The 18,051-nt window shown below is 44.6% G+C and overlaps 1 protein-coding gene across 1 annotated transcript in view; it reads left to right on the top strand.

The window, feature by feature from the left end:
* Positions 1-18,051, top strand: part of LOC138522060 (proteasome subunit beta type-9-like) — a 172,118-nt gene that overhangs the window by 41,462 nt on the left and 112,605 nt on the right. Inside the window, exon 2 of the mRNA XM_069635297.1 lies at positions 1,294-1,361. Within this exon, the coding sequence (XP_069491398.1) occupies positions 1,294-1,361 (68 nt within the window). The remainder of the gene's footprint in view (positions 1-1,293; positions 1,362-18,051) is intronic.

Raw genomic sequence — 18,051 nt, 5'->3', positions numbered from 1 at the left:
TATCATCCCGGGGTATAGCATCCTGAGGTATATCAACCTGGGGTACATCGTCCTGGGGTACATCGTCCTGGGGTATATCATCCTGGAGTCCATCATCCTGGGGTATATCGTCGTGGGGTATATCATGCAGGGGTATACCATCCTGGGGTATATCGTCCTGGGGTATATTACCCTGGGGTCTATCGTCCAGGGGTCTATCATCCAGGGGTATATGGTCCAGGTGTACATCATCCTCGGGTATATCAGCCTGGGAATATATCATCCTGGGGTATATATCGTCCAGTGGTATATCATCCAGGGGTATACCATCCTGGGGTCTATCGTCCAGGGGTCTATCATCCAAGGGGCTATCATCCTGGGGTATATCATACTAGGGTATATCATCCTGGGGTCTATCCTCCTGGGGTATTTCATCCTGGGGTATATCGTCCAGGGGTATATCATCCTGGATCTATCATCCTGGGGTGCATCATCCTGGGTTCTATCATCCATGGGTCTTTCGTCCATGGGTCTTTCTTCCTGGGGTATATCATCCTGGGTTATGTCGTCCGGGGTTATACCATCCTGGAGTATATCGTCCTGGGGTATATCATCATGGAGTATATCATTCTGGAGTCCATCACCCTGGGGTATATCATCATGGAGTCCATCATCCAGGGGTATTTCATTCTTGGGTATATCATCCTGTGGTCTATCGTCCAGGGGTACATCATCCTCGGGTATATGGTCTTGAGGTATATCGTCCTGGGGTATATCGTCCTGGGGTATATCGTCCTGGGGTATATCGTCCTGGGGTATATGAGTTCATCATCAGGATCCATGACACTGAGCGAGGAGACAAGCTTGAGAAGATTGCCAAAGCAGGGTGCAGGAAACCCTTATCCCCAAGAGTGAACATTGAGGAGCAGCTCTGCTACTACTCGCAGCTAGTGGTGTAGAGCCAGCGACACCTGCTGGCCAGGAAGTGTTCTTTCAAGGGTGAGAGGCAATGGGTGCTCCCCATCCATACAGAACTGTATGCTGACAGACTGAGAGCCCTGAACTATTAAGAGGTAATTCACATAACTTTGAGATTTGCTTCTGAGAATGTCTATCTATACATTAATTTGGGGCTACAAGTTGCTGTTCAGCATCTTTGTGAACCCCACTTGCCCTCTTGACAATACATTTGCATTTGCTGAAGTGACGAATTAAGCTTTATGTTTTTCATAAAATCTTGAAACCTCCCACAATCCATTTTTATTTGACCTAGTTTTGTGTTTCATATCTGGCTGTGCTCTCCTCTTTCCGTAGACGACAATCCTGGCAGTGGAGTTTGATGGCGGCGTAATAGTGGCTTCAGATTCTCGCGTGTCTGCTGGGTAAGTGTGCAGTTGCTTATCTGAGAGCATGTTTTGTGATGTTCGACAGGAAACGCAATCATCCATGGGAAGTACATCCACAGCCATCTTTTTGATGTTAGGTAAAAGTCCTTGCTGGATGGCTGGGTGTTGATGGATGAGATGTAGACATCAGCTTTCGATCACAGTTTGCATGAGTGTGGGTTCATGGTATTCTGGTTTTGTTAATGGTTTGCAGTGATTGTTTCAGTGGTGGGTGTTGGATTACAGTTTGTATGAGTGTGGGTCCATGGCATGCTGGTTTTGTTAATGGTTTGCAGTGATTGTCTGTTGCAGTGGTGGGTGTGTGATCACAGTTTGTGTGAGTGTGGGTTCATGGTATGCTGGTTTTGTTAATGGTTTGCAGTGATTGTTGCAGTGGTGGGTGTGGGATCACAGTTTGTGTGGGTGTGGGTTCATGGTATGCTGGTTTTGTTAATGGTTTGCAGTGATTGTTGCAGTGGTGGGTGTGGGATCACAGTTTGTATGAGTGTGGGTCCATGGTATGCTGGTTTTGTTAATGGTTGGAAGTGATTGTCTGTTTCAGTGGTGAGTGTGGGATCACAGTTTGAATGAGTGTGGGTTCATGGCATGCTGGTTTTGTTAATGGTTTGCAGTGATTGTTGCAGTGGTGGGTGTGGGATCACAGTTTGTATGAGTGTGGGTTCATGGTATGTTGGTTTTGGAAATGGTTTGCAGTGATTGTCATTTGCAGTGGTGGGTGTTTAATCACAGTTTGCATGAGTTTGGGTTCATGGTATGCTGGTGTTATTAATGGTTTGCAGTTATTGTTGCAGTTGTGGGTGTGTGATCACAGTTTGTATGAGTGTTGGTTGATGGTATGCAGGTTTTGTTAATGGTTTGCAGTGATTGTCTGTTGCAGTGGTGGGTGTGGGATCACAGTTTGTGTGAGTGTGGGTTCATGGTATCTGGTTTTGTTAATTGTTTGCAGTGATTTTCTGTTGCAGTTGTGGGTGTGGGATCACAGTTTGTATGAGTGTGGGTCTATGGTATGCTGGTTTTGTTAATGGTTTGGAGTGAGTGTTCCAGTGGTGGGTGTGGGGTCACAGTTTGTGAGTGTGGGTTCATGGTACGCTGGTTTTGTTAATGGTTGGCAGTGATTGTCTGTTGCAGTGTTGAGTGTGGGATCACAGTTTGTATGAGTGTGGGTCTATGGTATGCTGGTTTTGTTAATGGTTTGCAGTGATTTTCTGTTTCAGTGGTGAGTGTGGGATCACAGTTTGTATGTGTGTGGGTTCATGGCATGCTGGTTTTGTTAATGGTTGGCAGTGATTGTCTGTTGCAGTTGTGGGTGTGGGATCACAGTTTGTATGAGTGTGGGTTCATGTTATGCTGATTTTGTTAATGGTTTGCAGTGATTGTTGCAATGGTGGGTGTGGGATTACACTTTGTATGAGTGTGGGTTTATGGTATGCTGGTTTTGTTAATGGTTTGCAGGGATTGTTGCAGTGGTGGGTGTGGGATAACAGTTTGCATGAGTGTGGGTTCATGGCATGCTGGTTTTGTTAATGGTTTGCAGTGATTGTTGCAGTGGTGGGTGTGGGATCACAGTTTGTATGAGTGTGGGTTCATGGTATGTTGGTTTTGTGAATGGTTTGCAGTGATTGTCATTTGCAGTGGTGGGTGTTTAATCACAGTTTGCATGAGTTCGGGTTCATGTTATGCTGGTGTTATTAATGGTTTGCAGTGATTGTTGCAGTTGTGGGTGTGTGATCACAGTTTGTATGAGTGTTGGTTGATGGTATGCAGGTTTTGTTAATGGTTTGCAGTGATTGTCTGCTGCAGTGGTGGGTGTGGGATCACAGTTTGTGTGAGTGTGGGTTCATGGTATCTGGTTTTGTTAATTGTTTGCAGTGATTTTCTGTTGCAGTTGTGGGTGTGGGATTACACTTTGTATGAGTGTGGGTTTATGGTATGCTGGTTTTGTTAATGGTTTGCAGTGATTGTTGCAGTGGTGGGTGTGGGATCACAGTTTGTTTGAGTGTGGATTTATGGTATGCTGGTTTTGTTAATGGTTTGCAGTGATTGTCTGTTGCAGTGGTGGGTGTGGGATCACAGTTTGTTTGAGTGTGGGTTTATGGTATGCTGGTTTTGTTAATGGTTTGCTGTGATTGTCTGTTGCAGTGGTGGGTGTGGGATAACAGTTTGCATGAGTGTGGGTTCATGGCATGCTTTTTTTGTTAATGGTTTGCAGTGATTGTTGCAGTGGTGGGTGTGGGATCACAGTTTGTATGAGTGTGGGTTCATGGTATGTTGGTTTTGTGAATGGTTTGCAGTGATTGTCATTTGCAGTGGTGGGTGTTTAATCACAGTTTGCATGAGTTCGGGGTCATGTTATGCTGGTGTTATTAATGGTTTGCAGTGGTTGTTGCAGTTGTGGGTGTGTGATCACAGTTTGTATGAGTGTTGGTTGATGGTATGCAGGTTTTGTTAATGGTTTGCAGTGATTGTCTGTTGCAGTGGTGGGTGTGGGATCACAGTTTGTGTGAGTGTGGGTTCATGGTATCTGGTTTTGTTAATTGTTTGCAGTGATTTTCTGTTGCAGTTGTGGGTGTGGGATCACAGTTTGTATGAGTGTGGGTCTATGGTATGCTGGTTTTGTTAATGGTTTGGAGTGATTGTTCCAGTGGTGGGTGTGGGGTCACAGTTTGTGAGTGTGGGTTCATGGTACGCTGGTTTTGTTAATGGTTGGCAGTATTTGTCTGTTGCAGTGTTGAGTGTGGGATCACAGTTTGTGTGAGTGTGGGTTCATGGTACGCTGGTTTTGTTAATGGTTGGCAGTGATTGTCTGTTTCAGTGGTGAGTGTGGGATCACAGTTTGTATGTGTGTGGGTTAATGGCATGCTGGTTTTGTTAATGGTTGGCAGTGATTGTGTGTTGCAGTTGTGGGTGTGGGATCACAGTTTGTATGAGTGTGGGGTCATGGTATGCTGGTTCTGTTAATGGTTTGCAGTGATTGCTGCAATGGTGGGTGTGGGATTACACTTTGTATGAGTGTGGGTTTATGGTATGCTGGTTTTGTTAATGGTTTGCAGTGATTGTTGCAGTGGTGGGTGTGGGATCACAGTTTGTTTGAGTGTGGGTTTATGGTATGCTGGTTTTGTTAATGGTTTGCAGTGATTGTCTGTTGCAGTGGTGGGTGTGGGATCACAGTTTGTATGTGTGTGGGTTAATGGCATGCTGGTTTTGTTAATGGTTGGCAGTGATTGTGTGTTGCAGTTGTGGGTGTGGGATCACAGTTTGTATGAGTGTGGGGTCATGGTATGCTGGTTCTGTTAATGGTTTGCAGTGATTGCTGCAATGGTGGGTGTGGGATTACACTTTGTATGAGTGTGGGTTCATGGTATGTTGGTTTTGTGAATGGTTTGCAGTGATTGTCATTTGCAGTGGTGGGTGTTTAATCACAGTTTGCATGAGTTCGGGGTCATGTTATGCTGGTGTTATTAATGGTTTGCAGTGGTTGTTGCAGTTGTGGGTGTGTGATCACAGTTTGTATGAGTGTTGGTTGATGGTATGCAGGTTTTGATAATGGTTTGCAGTGATTGTCTGTTGCAGTGGTGGGTGTGGGATCACAGTTTGTGTGAGTGTGGGTTCATGGTATCTGGTTTTGTTAATTGTTTGCAGTGATTTTCTGTTGCAGTTGTGGGTGTGGGATCACAGTTTGTATGAGTGTGGGTCTATGGTATGCTGGTTTTGTTAATGATATGCAGTGATTGTTGCAATGGTGGGTGTGGGGTCACAGTTTGTGAGTGTGGGTTCATGGTACGCTGGTTTTGTTAATGGTTGGCAGTGATTGTCTGTTTCAGTGTTGAGTGTGGGATCACAGTTTGTATGTGTGTGGGTTCATGGCATGCTGGTTTTGTTAATGGTTGGCAGTGATTGTCTGTTTCAGTGGTGAGTGTGGGATCACAGTTTGTATGTGTGTGGGTTCATGGCATGCTGGTTTTGTCAATGGTTGGCAGTGATTGTCTGTTGCAGTTGTGGGTGTGGGATCACAGTTTGTATGAGTGTGGGTTCATGGTATGCTGATTTTGTTAATGATATGCAGTGATTGTTGCAATGGTGGGTGTGGGATTACACTTTGAATGAGTGTGGGTTTATGGTATGCTGGTTTTGTTAATGGTTTGCAGTGATTGTCTGTTGCAGTGGTGGGTGTGGGATCACAGTTTGCATGAGTGTGGGTTCATGGCATGCTGGTTTTGTTAATGGTTTGCAGTGATTATTGGTTGCAGTGGTGGGTGTGGGATCACAGTTTGTATGAGTGTGGGTTCATGGTATGTTGGTTTTGTGAATGGTTTGCAGTGATTGTCATTTGCAGTGGTGGGTGTTTAATCACAGTTTGCATGAGTTCGGGTTCATGGTATGCTGGTGTTATTAATGGTTTGCAGTGATTGTTGTAGTTGTGGATGTGTGATCCCAGTTTTTATGAGTGTTGGTTCATGGTATGCAGGTTTTGTTAATGGTTTGCAGTGATTGTCTGTTGCAGTGGTGGGTGTAGGATCACAGTTTGTGTGAGTGTGGGTTCATGGTATCTGGTTTTGTTAATTGTTTGCAGTGATTTTCTGTTGCAGTTGTGGGTGTGGGATCACAGTTTGTATGAGTGTGGGTCTATGGTATGGTGGTTTTGTTAATGGTTTTGAGTGATTGTTCCAGTGGTGGGTGTGGGGTCACAGTTTGTGAGTGTGGGTACATGGTACGCTGGTTTTGTTAATGGTTGGCAGTGATTGTCTGTTGCAGTGTTGAGTGTGGGATCACAGTTTGTATGTGTGTGGGTCTATGGTATGCTGGTTTTGTTAATGGTTTGCAGTGAGTGTTGCAGTGGTGGGTGTGGGATCACAGTTTGTATGAGTGTGGGTTCATGGTATGCTGGTTTTGATAATGGTTTGCAGTGATTGTCTGTTGCAGTGGTGGGTGTGGGATCACAGTTTGTATGAGTGTGGATCATGGTATGCTGGTTTTGTTAATGATTTGGAGTGATTGTTGCAGTGGTAGATGTGTGATCACAGTTTGTATGAGTGTGGGTTCATGGTATGCTGGTTTTGATAATGGTTTGCAGTGATTGTCTGTTGCAGTGGTGGGTGTGGGATGACAGTTTGTGTGTGTGTGTGGGTTCATGGTATGCTGGTTTTGTTAATGGTTTGCAGGGATGTTTGCAGTGGTGGGTGTGGGATCACAGTTTGTATGAGTGTGGGATCATGGTATGCTGGTTTTGTTAATGATTTGGAGTGATTGTTGCAGTGGTAGGTGTGTGATCACAGTTTGTATGAGTGTGGGTTCATGGTATGCTGGTTTTGATAATGGTTTGCAGTGATTGTCTGTTGCAGTGGTGGGTGTGTGATCACAGTTCGTATGAGTGTGGGTTCATGGTATGCTGGTTTTGTTCATGGTTTGCAGTGATTGTCTGTTGCAGTGGTGGGTGTGGGATCACAGTTTGCGTGAGTGTGGGTTCCTGGTATGCTGGTTTGGTTAATGGTTTGCAGTGATTTTCTGTTGCAGTTGTGGGTGTGGGATCACAGTTTGTATGAGTGTGGGTCTATGGTATGCTGGTTTTGTTAATGGTTTGGAGTGATTGTTCCAGTGGTGGGTGTGGGGTCACAGTTTGTGAGTGTGGGTTCATGGTACGCTGGTTTTGTTAATGGTTGGCAGTGATTGTCTGTTGCAGTGTTGAGTGTGGGATCACAGTTTGTATGAGTGTGGGTCTATGGTATGCTGGTTTTGTTAATGGTTTGCAGTGATTGTTGCAGTGGTGGGTGTGGGATCACAGTTTGTATGAGTGTGGGTTCATGGTATGCTGATTTTGTTAATGGTTTGCAGTGATTGGCTGTTGCAGTGATGAGTGTGGATCACAGTTTGTATGAGTGTGTGTCCATGGTATGCTGGTTTTGTTAATGGCTGGCAGTGATTGTCCGTTGCAGTGTTGAGTGTGGGATCACAGTTTGTATGAGTGTGGGTTCATGGTATGCTGGTTTTGTTAATGGTTTGCAGTGATTGTTGCAGTGGTGGGTGTGGGATCACAGTTTGTATGAGTGTGGGTTTATGGTATGCTGGTTCTGTTAATGGTTTGCAGTGATTGTTGCAGTGGTGGGTGTGGGATCACAGTTTGTATGAGTGTGTGTCCATGGTATGCTGGTTTTGTTAATGGCTGGCAGTGATTGTCCGTTGCAGTGTTGAGTGTGGGATCACAGTTTGAATGAGTGTGGGTCTATGGTATGCTGGTTTTGTTAATGGTTTGCAGTGCTTGTTGCAGTGGTGGATGTGGGATCACAGTTTGTATGAGTGTGGGTTCATGGTATGCTGGTTTTGTTAATGGTTTGCAGTGATTGTCTGTTGCAGTGGTGGGTGTGGGATCACAGTTTGCATGAGTGTGGGTTCATGGTATGCTGGTTTTGATAATGGTTTGCAGTGATTGTCTGTTGCAGTGGTGGGTGTGTGATCACAGTTTGTATGAGTGTGGGTTAATGGTATGCTGGTTTTGTTAATGGTTTGCAGTGATTGGCTGTTGCAGTGGTGGGTGTGGGATCACAGTTTGTGTGAGTGTGGGTTCCTGGTATGCTGGCTTGATTAATGGTTTGCAGTGATAGTCGCAGTGGTGGGTATGGGATCACATCTTGTGTGAGTGTGGGTTCATGGTATCTGGTTTGGTTAATAGTTTGCAGTGATTGTTGTGGGTGTGTGATCACAGTTTGTATAAGTGTGGGTTCATGGTATGCTGGTTTTGTTAATGGTTTGCAGTGATTGTCTGTTGCAGTGGTGGGTGTGGGATGACAGTTTGTGTGTGTGTGGGTTCATGGTATGCTGATTTTGTTAATGGTTTTTAGGGATGTTTGCAGTGGTGGGTGTGGGATCACAGTTTGTATGAGTGTGGGATCATGGTATGCTGGTTTTGTTAATGATTTGGAGTGATTGTTGCAGTGGTAGGTGTGTGATCACAGTTTGTATGAGTGTGGGTTCATGGTATGCTGGTTTTGTTAATGGTTTTCAGTGATTGTCTGTTGCAGTGGTGGGTGTGAGATCACAGTTGATATGAGTATGAGTTCATGGTATGCTGGTTTTGTTAATGATTTGCAGTGATTGTCTGTTGCAGTGGTGGCTGTGTGATCACAGTTTGTATGAGTGTGGGATCATGGTATGCTGGTTTTGTTAATGGTTTGCAGTGATTGTCTGTTGCAGTGGTGGGTGTGAGATCACAGTTGATATGAGTATGAGTTCATGGTATGCTGGTTTTGTTAATGATTTGCAGTGGTGGCTGTGTGATCACAGTTTGTATGAGTGTGGGATCATGGTATGCTGGTTTTGTAAATGGTTTGCAGTGATTGTTGCAGTGGTGGGTGTGGGATCACAGTTTGTATGAGTGTGGGATCATGGTATGCTGGTTTTGTTAATGATTTGGAGTGATTGTTGCAGTGGTAGGTGTGTGATCACAGTTTGTATGAGTGTGGGTTCATGGTATGCTGGTTTTGTTAATGGTTTGCAGTGATTGTCTATTGCAGTGGTGGGTGTGGGATCACAGTTTGTGTGAGTGCTTGTTCATGGTATGCTGGATTTGATAATGGTTTGCAGGGATTGTTGCAGTGGTGGGTGTGGGATCACAGTTTGTATGAGTTTGGGATCATGGTATGCTGGTTTTGTTAATGGTTTGCAGTGATTGTCTGTTGCAGTGGTGGCTGTGTGATCACAGTTTGTATGAGTGTGGGATCATGGTATGCTGGTTTTGTTAATGGTTTGCAGTGATTGTCTGTTGCAGTGGTGGGTGTGGGATCACAGTTTGTATGAGTGTGGGTTCATGGTATGCTGGTTTTGTTAATGGTTTGCAGTGACTGTTGCAGTGGTGGGTGTGGGATCACAGTTTGTATGAGTGTGGGTCCATAGTATGCTGGTTTTGTTAATGGGTTGCAGTGATTGGCTGTTGCAGTGGTGGGTGTGGGATCACAGTTTGTGTGAGTGTGGGTACATGGTACGCTGGTTTTGTTAATGGTTTGCAGGGATTGTTGCAGTGGTGGGTGTGGGATCACAGTTTGTGTGAGTGTGGGATCATGGTATGCTGGTTTTGTTAATGGTTTGCAGGGATTGTTGCAGTGGTGGGTGTGGGATCACAGTTTGTATGAGTGTGGGATCATGGTTTGCTGGTTTTGTTAATGATTTGCAGTGATTGTCTGTTGCAGTGGTGGGTGTGTGATCAGAGTTTGTATGATTGTGGGATCATGGTATGCTGGTTTTGTTAATGATTTGGAGTGATTGTTGCAGTGGTAGGTGTGTGATCACAGTTTGTATGAGTGTGGGTTCATGGTATGCTGGTTTTGTTAATGGTTTTCAGTGATTGTCTGTTGCAGTGGTGGGTGTGAGATCACAGTTGATATGAGTATGAGTTCATGGTATGCTGGTTTTGTTAATGATTTGCAGTGATTGTCTGTTGCAGTGGTGGCTGTGTGATCACAGTTTGTATGAGTGTGGGATCATGGTATGCTGGTTTTGTTAATGGTTTGCAGTGATTGTCTGTTGCAGTGGTGGGTGTGAGATCACAGTTGATATGAGTATGAGTTCATGGTATGCTGGTTTTGTTAATGATTTGCAGTGATTGTCTGTTGCAGTGGTGGCTGTGTGATCACAGTTTGTATGAGTGTGGGATCATGGTATGCTGGTTTTGTAAATGGTTTGCAGTGATTGTTGCAGTGGTGGGTGTGGGATCACAGTTTGTATGAGTGTGGGATCATGGTATGCTGGTTTTGTTAATGATTTGGAGTGATTGTTGCAGTGGTAGGTGTGTGATCACAGTTTGTATGAGTGTGGGTTCATGGTATGCTGGTTTTGTTAATGGTTTGCAGTGATTGTCTATTGCAGTGGTGGGTGTGGGATCACAGTTTGTGTGAGTGCTTGTTCATGGTATGCTGGATTTGATAATGGTTTGCAGGGATTGTTGCAGTGGTGGGTGTGGGATCACAGTTTGTATGAGTTTGGGATCATGGTATGCTGGTTTTGTTAATGGTTTGCAGTGATTGTCTGTTGCAGTGGTGGCTGTGTGATCACAGTTTGTATGAGTGTGGGATCATGGTATGCTGGTTTTGTTAATGGTTTGCAGTGATTGTCTGTTGCAGTGGTGGGTGTGGGATCACAGTTTGTATGAGTGTGGGTTCATGGTATGCTGGTTTTGTTAATGGTTTGCAGTGACTGTTGCAGTGGTGGGTGTGGGATCACAGTTTGTATGAGTGTGGGTCCATAGTATGCTGGTTTTGTTAATGGGTTGCAGTGATTGGCTGTTGCAGTGGTGGGTGTGGGATCACAGTTTGTGTGAGTGTGGGTACATGGTACGCTGGTTTTGTTAATGGTTTGCAGGGATTGTTGCAGTGGTGGGTGTGGGATCACAGTTTGTGTGAGTGTGGGATCATGGTATGCTGGTTTTGTTAATGGTTTGCAGGGATTGTTGCAGTGGTGGGTGTGGGATCACAGTTTGTATGAGTGTGGGATCATGGTTTGCTGGTTTTGTTAATGATTTGCAGTGATTGTCTGTTGCAGTGGTGGGTGTGTGATCAGAGTTTGTATGATTGTGGGATCATTGTATGCTGGATTTGTTAATGGTTGGCAGCAATTGTCTGTTGCAGTTGTGGGTGTGGGGTCACAGTTTGTATGAGTGTGGGTTCATGGTATGCTGGTTTTGTTAATGGTTTGCAGTGATTGGCTGTTGCAGTGGTGGGTGTGGGATCACAGTTTGTGTGAGTGTGGGTTCCTGGTATGCTGGTTTGATTAATGGTTTGCAGTGATAGTTGCAGTGGTGGGTATGGGATCACATCTTGTGTGAGTGTGGGTTCATGGTATCTGGTTTGGTTAATAGTTTGCAGTGATTGTTTTGGGTGTGTGATCACAGTTTGTATAAGTGTGGGTTCATGGTATGCTGGTTTTGTTAATGGTTTGCAGGGATGTTTGCAGTGGTGGGTGTGGGATCACAGTTTGTAAGAGTGTGGGATCATGGTATGCTGGTTTTGTTAATGATTTGGAGTGATTGTTGCAGTGGTAGGTGTGTGATCACAGTTTGTATGAGTGTGGGTTCATGGTATGCTGATTTTGTTAATGGTTTGCAGTGATTGTCTGTTGCAGTGGTGGGTGTGTGATCAGAGTTTGTATGATTGTGGGATCATTGTATGCTGGATTTGTTAATGGTTGGCAGTGATTGTCTGTTGCAGTTGTGGGTGTGAGATCACAGTTGATATGAGTATGAGTTCATGGTATGCTGGTTTTGTTAATGATTTGCAGTGATTGTCTGTTGCAGTGGTGGCTGTGTGATCACAGTTTGTATGAGTGTGGGATCATGGTATGCTGGTTTTGTAAATGGTTTGCAGTGATTGTTGCAGTGGTGGGTGTGTGATCACAGTTTGTGTGAGTGTGGGTTCATGGTATGCTGGTTTTGTTAATGGTTTGCAGTGATTGTTGCAGTGGTGGGTGTGGGATCACAGTTTGTATGAGTGTGGGTCCATGGTATGCTGGTTTTGTTAATGGTTTGCAGTGATTGTCTGTTGCAGTGGTGGGTGTGTGATCACAGTTTGTGTGAGTGTGGGTTCATGGTATGCTGGTTTTGTTAATGGTTTGCAGTGATTGTTGCAGTGGTGGGTGTGGGATCACAGTTTGTATGAGTGTGGGTCCATGGTATTCTGGTTTTGTTAATGGTTTGCAGTGATTGTCTGTTGCAGTGGTGGGTGTGTGATCACAGTTTGTATGAGTGTAGGATCATGGTATGCTGGTTGTGTTAATGGTTTGCAGTGATTGTTCCAGTGTGGATGTGGATCACAGTTTGTATGAGTGTGGGATCATGGTATGCTGGTTTTGTTAATGGTTTGCAGTGATTGGCTGTTGCAGTGGTGGGTGTGTGATCACAGTTTGTATGAGTGTAGCATCATGGTGTGCTGGTTTTGTTAATGGTTTGCAGTGATGGTCTGTTCCAGTGTGGGTGTGGGATCACAGTTTTTATGAGTGTAGGATCATGGTATGCTGGTCTTGTTAATGATTTGCAGTGATTGGCTGTTGCAGTGGTGAGTGTGGATCACAGTTTGTATGAGTGTGGGTCCATGGTATGCTGGTTTTGTTAATGGCTGGCAGTGATTGTCTGTTGCAGTGGTGGGTGTAGGATCACAGTTTGTATGAGTGTGAGTTCATGGTATGCAGGTTTTGTTAATGGTTTGCAATGATTGTCTGTTCCAGTGTGGATGTGGGATCACAGTTTGTATGAGTGTGGGATCATGGTATGCTGGTTTTGTTAATGATTTGCAGTGATTGTCTGTTGCAGTGGTGGGTGTGGGATCACAGTTTGTATGAGTGTGGGTCTATTGTATGCTGATTTTGTTAATGGTTTGCAGTGATTGGCTGTTGCAGTGATGAGTGTGGATCACAGTTTGTATGAGTGTGTGTCCATGGTATGCTGGTTTTGTTAATGGCTGGCAGTGATTGTCCGTTGCAGTGTTGAGTGTGGGATCACAGTTTGAATGAGTGTGGGTCTATGGTATGCTGGTTTTGTTAATGGTTTGCAGTGCTTGTTGCAGTGGTGGATGTGGGATCACAGTTTGTATGAGTGTGGGTTCATGGTATGCTGGTTTTGTTAATGGTTTGCAGTGATTGTCTGTTGCAGTGGTGGGTGTGGGATCACAGTTTGCATGAGTGTGGGTTCATGGTATGCTGGTTTTGATAATGGTTTGCAGTGATTGTCTGTTGCAGTGGTGGGTGTGTGATCACAGTTTGTATGAGTGTGGGTTAATGGTATGCTGGTTTTGTTAATGGTTTGCAGTGATTGGCTGTTGCAGTGGAGGGTGTGGGATCACAGTTTGTGTGAGTGTGGGTTCCTGGTATGCTGGCTTGATTAATGGTTTGCAGTGATAGTCGCAGTGGTGGGTATGGGATCACATCTTGTGTGAGTGTGGGTTCATGGTATCTGGTTTGGTTAATAGTTTGCAGTGATTGTTGTGGGTGTGTGATCACAGTTTGTATAAGTGTGGGTTCATGGTATGCTGGTTTTGTTAATGGTTTGCAGTGATTGTCTGTTGCAGTAGTGGGTGTGGGATAACAGTTTGTGTGTGTGTGGGTTCATGGTATGCTGATTTTGTTAATGGTTTGCAGGGATGTTTGCAGTGGTGGGTGTGGGATCACAGTTTGTATGAGTGTGGGATCATGGTATGCTGGTTTTGTTAATGATTTGGAGTGATTGTTGCAGTGGTAGGTGTGTGATCACAGTTTGTATGAGTGTGGGTTCATGGTATGCTGGTTTTGTTAATGGTTTTCAGTGATTGTCTGTTGCAGTGGTGGCTGTGTGATCACAGTTTGTATGAGTGTGGGATCATGGTATGCTGGTTTTGTTAATGGTTTGCAGTGATTGTCTGTTGCAGTGGTGGGTGTGAGATCACAGTTGATATGAGTATGAGTTCATGGTATGCTGGTTTTGTTAATGATTTGCAGTGATTGTCTGTTGCAGTGGTGGCTGTGTGATCACAGTTTGTATGAGTGTGGGATCATGGTATGCTGGTTTTGTAAATGGTTTGCAGTGATTGTTGCAGTGGTGGGTGTGGGATCACAGTTTGTATGAGTGTGGGATCATGGTATGCTGGTTTTGTTAATGATTTGGAGTGATTGTTGCAGTGGTAGGTGTGTGATCACAGTTTGTATGAGTGTGGGTTCATGGTATGCTGGTTTTGTTAATGGTTTGCAGTGATTGTCTATTGCAGTGGTGGGTGTGGGATCACAGTTTGTGTGAGTGCTTGTTCATGGTATGCTGGATTTGATAATGGTTTGCAGGGATTGTTGCAGTGGTGGGTGTGGGATCACAGTTTGTATGAGTTTGGGATCATGGTATGCTGGTTTTGTTAATGGTTTGCAGTGATTGTCTGTTGCAGTGGTGGCTGTGTGATCACAGTTTGTATGAGTGTGGGATCATGGTATGCTGGTTTTGTTAATGGTTTGCAGTGATTGTCTGTTGCAGTGGTGGGTGTGGGATCACAGTTTGTATGAGTGTGGGTTCATGGTATGCTGGTTTTGTTAATGGTTTGCAGTGACTGTTGCAGTGGTGGGTGTGGGATCACAGTTTGTATGAGTGTGGGTCCATAGTATGCTGGTTTTGTTAATGGGTTGCAGTGATTGGCTGTTGCAGTGGTGGGTGTGGGATCACAGTTTGTGTGAGTGTGGGTACATGGTATGCTGGTTTTGTTAATGGTTTGCAGGGATTGTTGCAGTGGTGGGTGTGGGATCACAGTTTGTATGAGTGTGGGATCATGGTTTGCTGGTTTTGTTAATGATTTGCAGTGATTGTCTGTTGCAGTGGTGGGTGTGTGATCAGAGTTTGTATGATTGTGGGATCATTGTATGCTGGATTTGTTAATGGTTGGCAGTGATTGTCTGTTGCAGTTGTGGGTGTGAGATCACAGTTGATATGAGTATGAGTTCATGGTATGCTGGTTTTGTTAATGATTTGCAGTGATTGTCTGTTGCAGTGGTGGCTGTGTGATCACAGTTTGTATGAGTGTGGGATCATGGTATGCTGGTTTTGTAAATGGTTTGCAGTGATTGTTGCAGTGGTGGGTGTGGGATCACAATTTGTATGAGTGTGGGATCATGGTATGCTGGTTTTGTTAATGATTTGGAGTGATTGTTGCAGTGGTAGGTGTGTGATCACAGTTTGTATGAGTGTGGGTTCATGGTATGCTGGTTTTGTTAATGGTTTGCAGTGACTGTTGCAGTGGTGGGTGTGGGATCACAGTTTGTATGAGTGTGGGTCCATGGTATGCTGGTTTTGTTAATGGGTTGCAGTGATTGGCTGTTGCAGTGGTGGGTGTGGGATCACAGTTTGTGTGAGTGTGGGTACATGGTATGCTGGTTTTGTTAATGGTTTGCAGGGATTGTTGCAGTGGTGGGTGTGGGATCACAGTTTGTATGAGTGTGGGATCATGGTTTGCTGGTTTTGTTAATGATTTGCAGTGATTGTCTGTTGCAGTGGTGGGTGTGTGATCAGAGTTTGTATGATTGTGGGATCATTGTATGCTGGATTTGTTAATGGTTGGCAGCAATTGTCTGTTGCAGTTGTGGGTGTGGGGTCACAGTTTCTATGAGTGCTGGTTCATGGTATGCTGGATTTGATAATGGTTTGCAGGGATTGTCTGTTGCAGTGGTGGGTGTGGGATCACAGTTTGTATGAGTGTGGGTTAATGGTATGCTGGTTTTGTTAATGGTTTGCAGTGATTGGCTGTTGCAGTGGTGGGTGTGGGATCACAGTTTGTGTGAGTGTGGGTTCCTGGTATGCTGGCTTGATTAATGGTTTGCAGTGATAGTTGCAGTGGTGGGTATGGGATCACATCTTGTGTGAGTGTGGGTTCATGGTATCTGGTTTGGTTAATAGTTTGCAGTGATTGTTGTGGGTGTGTGATCACAGTTTGTATAAGTGTGGGTTCATGGTATGCTGGTTTTGTTAATGGTTTGCAGTGATTGTCTGTTGCAGTGGTGGGTGTGGGATGACAGTTTGTGTGTGTGTGGGTTCATGGTATGCTGATTTTGTTAATGGTTTGCAGGGATGTTTGCAGTGGTGGGTGTGGGATCACAGTTTGTATGAGTGTGGGATCATGGTATGCTGGTTTTGTTAATGATTTGGAGTGATTGTTGCAGTGGTAGGTGTGTGATCACAGTTTGTATGAGTGTGGGATCATGGTATGCTGGTTTTGTTAATGGTTTTCAGTGATTGTCTGTTGCAGTGGTGGGTGTGAGATCACAGTTGATATGAGTATGAGTTCATGGTATGCTGGTTTTGTTAATGATTTGCAGTGATTGTCTGTTGCAGTGGTGGCTGTGTGATCACAGTTTGTATGAGTGTGGGATCATGGTATGCTGGTTTTGTTAATGGTTTGCAGTGATTGTCTGTTGCAGTGGTGGGTGTGAGATCACAGTTGATATGAGTATGAGTTCATGGTATGCTGGTTTTGTTAATGATTTGCAGTGATTGTCTGTTGCAGTGGTGGCTGTTTGATCACAGTTTGTATGAGTGTGGGATCATGGTATGCTGGTTTTGTAAATGGTTTGCAGTGATTGTTGCAGTGGTGGGTGTGGGATCACAGTTTGTATGAGTGTGGGATCATGGTATGCTGGTTTTGTTAATGATTTGGAGTGATTGTTGCAGTGGTAGGTGTGTGATCACAGTTTGTATGAGTGTGGGTTCATGGTATGCTGGTTTTGTTAATGGTTTGCAGTGATTGTCTATTGCAGTGGTGGGTGTGGGATCACAGTTTGTGTGAGTGCTTGTTCATGGTATGCTGGATTTGATAATGGTTTGCAGGGATTGTTGCAGTGGTGGGTGTGGGATCACAGTTTGTATGAGTTTGGGATCATGGTATGCTGGTTTTGTTAATGGTTTGCAGTGATTGTCTGTTGCAGTGGTGGCTGTGTGATCACAGTTTGTATGAGTGTGGGATCATGGTATGCTGGTTTTGTTAATGGTTTGCAGTGATTGTCTGTTGCAGTGGTGGGTGTGGGATCACAGTTTGTATGAGTGTGGGTTCATGGTATGCTGGTTTTGTTAATGGTTTGCAGTGACTGTTGCAGTGGTGGGTGTGGGATCACAGTTTGTATGAGTGTGGGTCCATAGTATGCTGGTTTTGTTAATGGGTTGCAGTGATTGGCTGTTGCAGTGGTGGGTGTGGGATCACAGTTTGTGTGAGTGTGGGTACATGGTATGCTGGTTTTGTTAATGGTTTGCAGGGATTGTTGCAGTGGTGGGTGTGGGATCACAGTTTGTATGAGTGTGGGATCATGGTTTGCTGGTTTTGTTAATGATTTGCAGTGATTGTCTGTTGCAGTGGTGGGTGTGTGATCAGAGTTTGTATGATTGTGGGATCATTGTATGCTGGATTTGTTTATGGTTGGCAGTGATTGTCTGTTGCAGTTGTGGGTGTGAGATCACAGTTGATATGAGTATGAGTTCATGGTATGCTGGTTTTGTAAATGGTTTGCAGTGATTGTTGCAGTGGTGGGTGTGGGATCACAGTTTGTATGAGTGTGGGATCATGGTATGCTGGTTTTGTTAATGATTTGGAGTGATTGTTGCAGTGGTAGGTGTGTGATCACAGTTTGTATGAGTGTGGGTTCATGGTATGCTGGTTTTGTTAATGGTTTGCAGTGATTGTCTATTGCAGTGGTGGGTGTGGGATCACAGTTTGTGTGAGTGCTTGTTCATGGTATGCTGGATTTGATAATGGTTTGCAGGGATTGTTGCAGTGGTGGGTGTGGGATCACAGTTTGTATGAGTTTGGGATCATGGTATGCTGGTTTTGTTAATGGTTTGCAGTGATTGTCTGTTGCAGTGGTGGCTGTGTGATCACAGTTTGTATGAGTGTGGGATCATGGTATGCTGGTTTTGTTAATGGTTTGCAGTGATTGTCTGTTGCAGTGGTGGGTGTGGGATCACAGTTTGTATGAGTGTGGGTTCATGGTATGCTGGTTTTGTTAATGGTTTGCAGTGACTGTTGCAGTGGTGGGTGTGGGATCACAGTTTGTATGAGTGTGGGTCCATAGTATGCTGGTTTTGTTAATGGGTTGCAGTGATTGGCTGTTGCAGTGGTGGGTGTGGGATCACAGTTTGTGTGAGTGTGGGTACATGGTACGCTGGTTTTGTTAATGGTTTGCAGGGATTGTTGCAGTG

Source organism: Ambystoma mexicanum, chromosome 13 (assembly GCF_040938575.1).
Source record: "Ambystoma mexicanum isolate Mex_15411 chromosome 13, UKY_AmexF1_1, whole genome shotgun sequence".
Lineage (NCBI taxonomy): Eukaryota > Metazoa > Chordata > Amphibia > Caudata > Ambystomatidae > Ambystoma > Ambystoma mexicanum.
The sequence above is the reverse complement of the archived record's forward strand: the minus strand, read 5'-3'. Positions and strand labels throughout refer to the sequence as shown.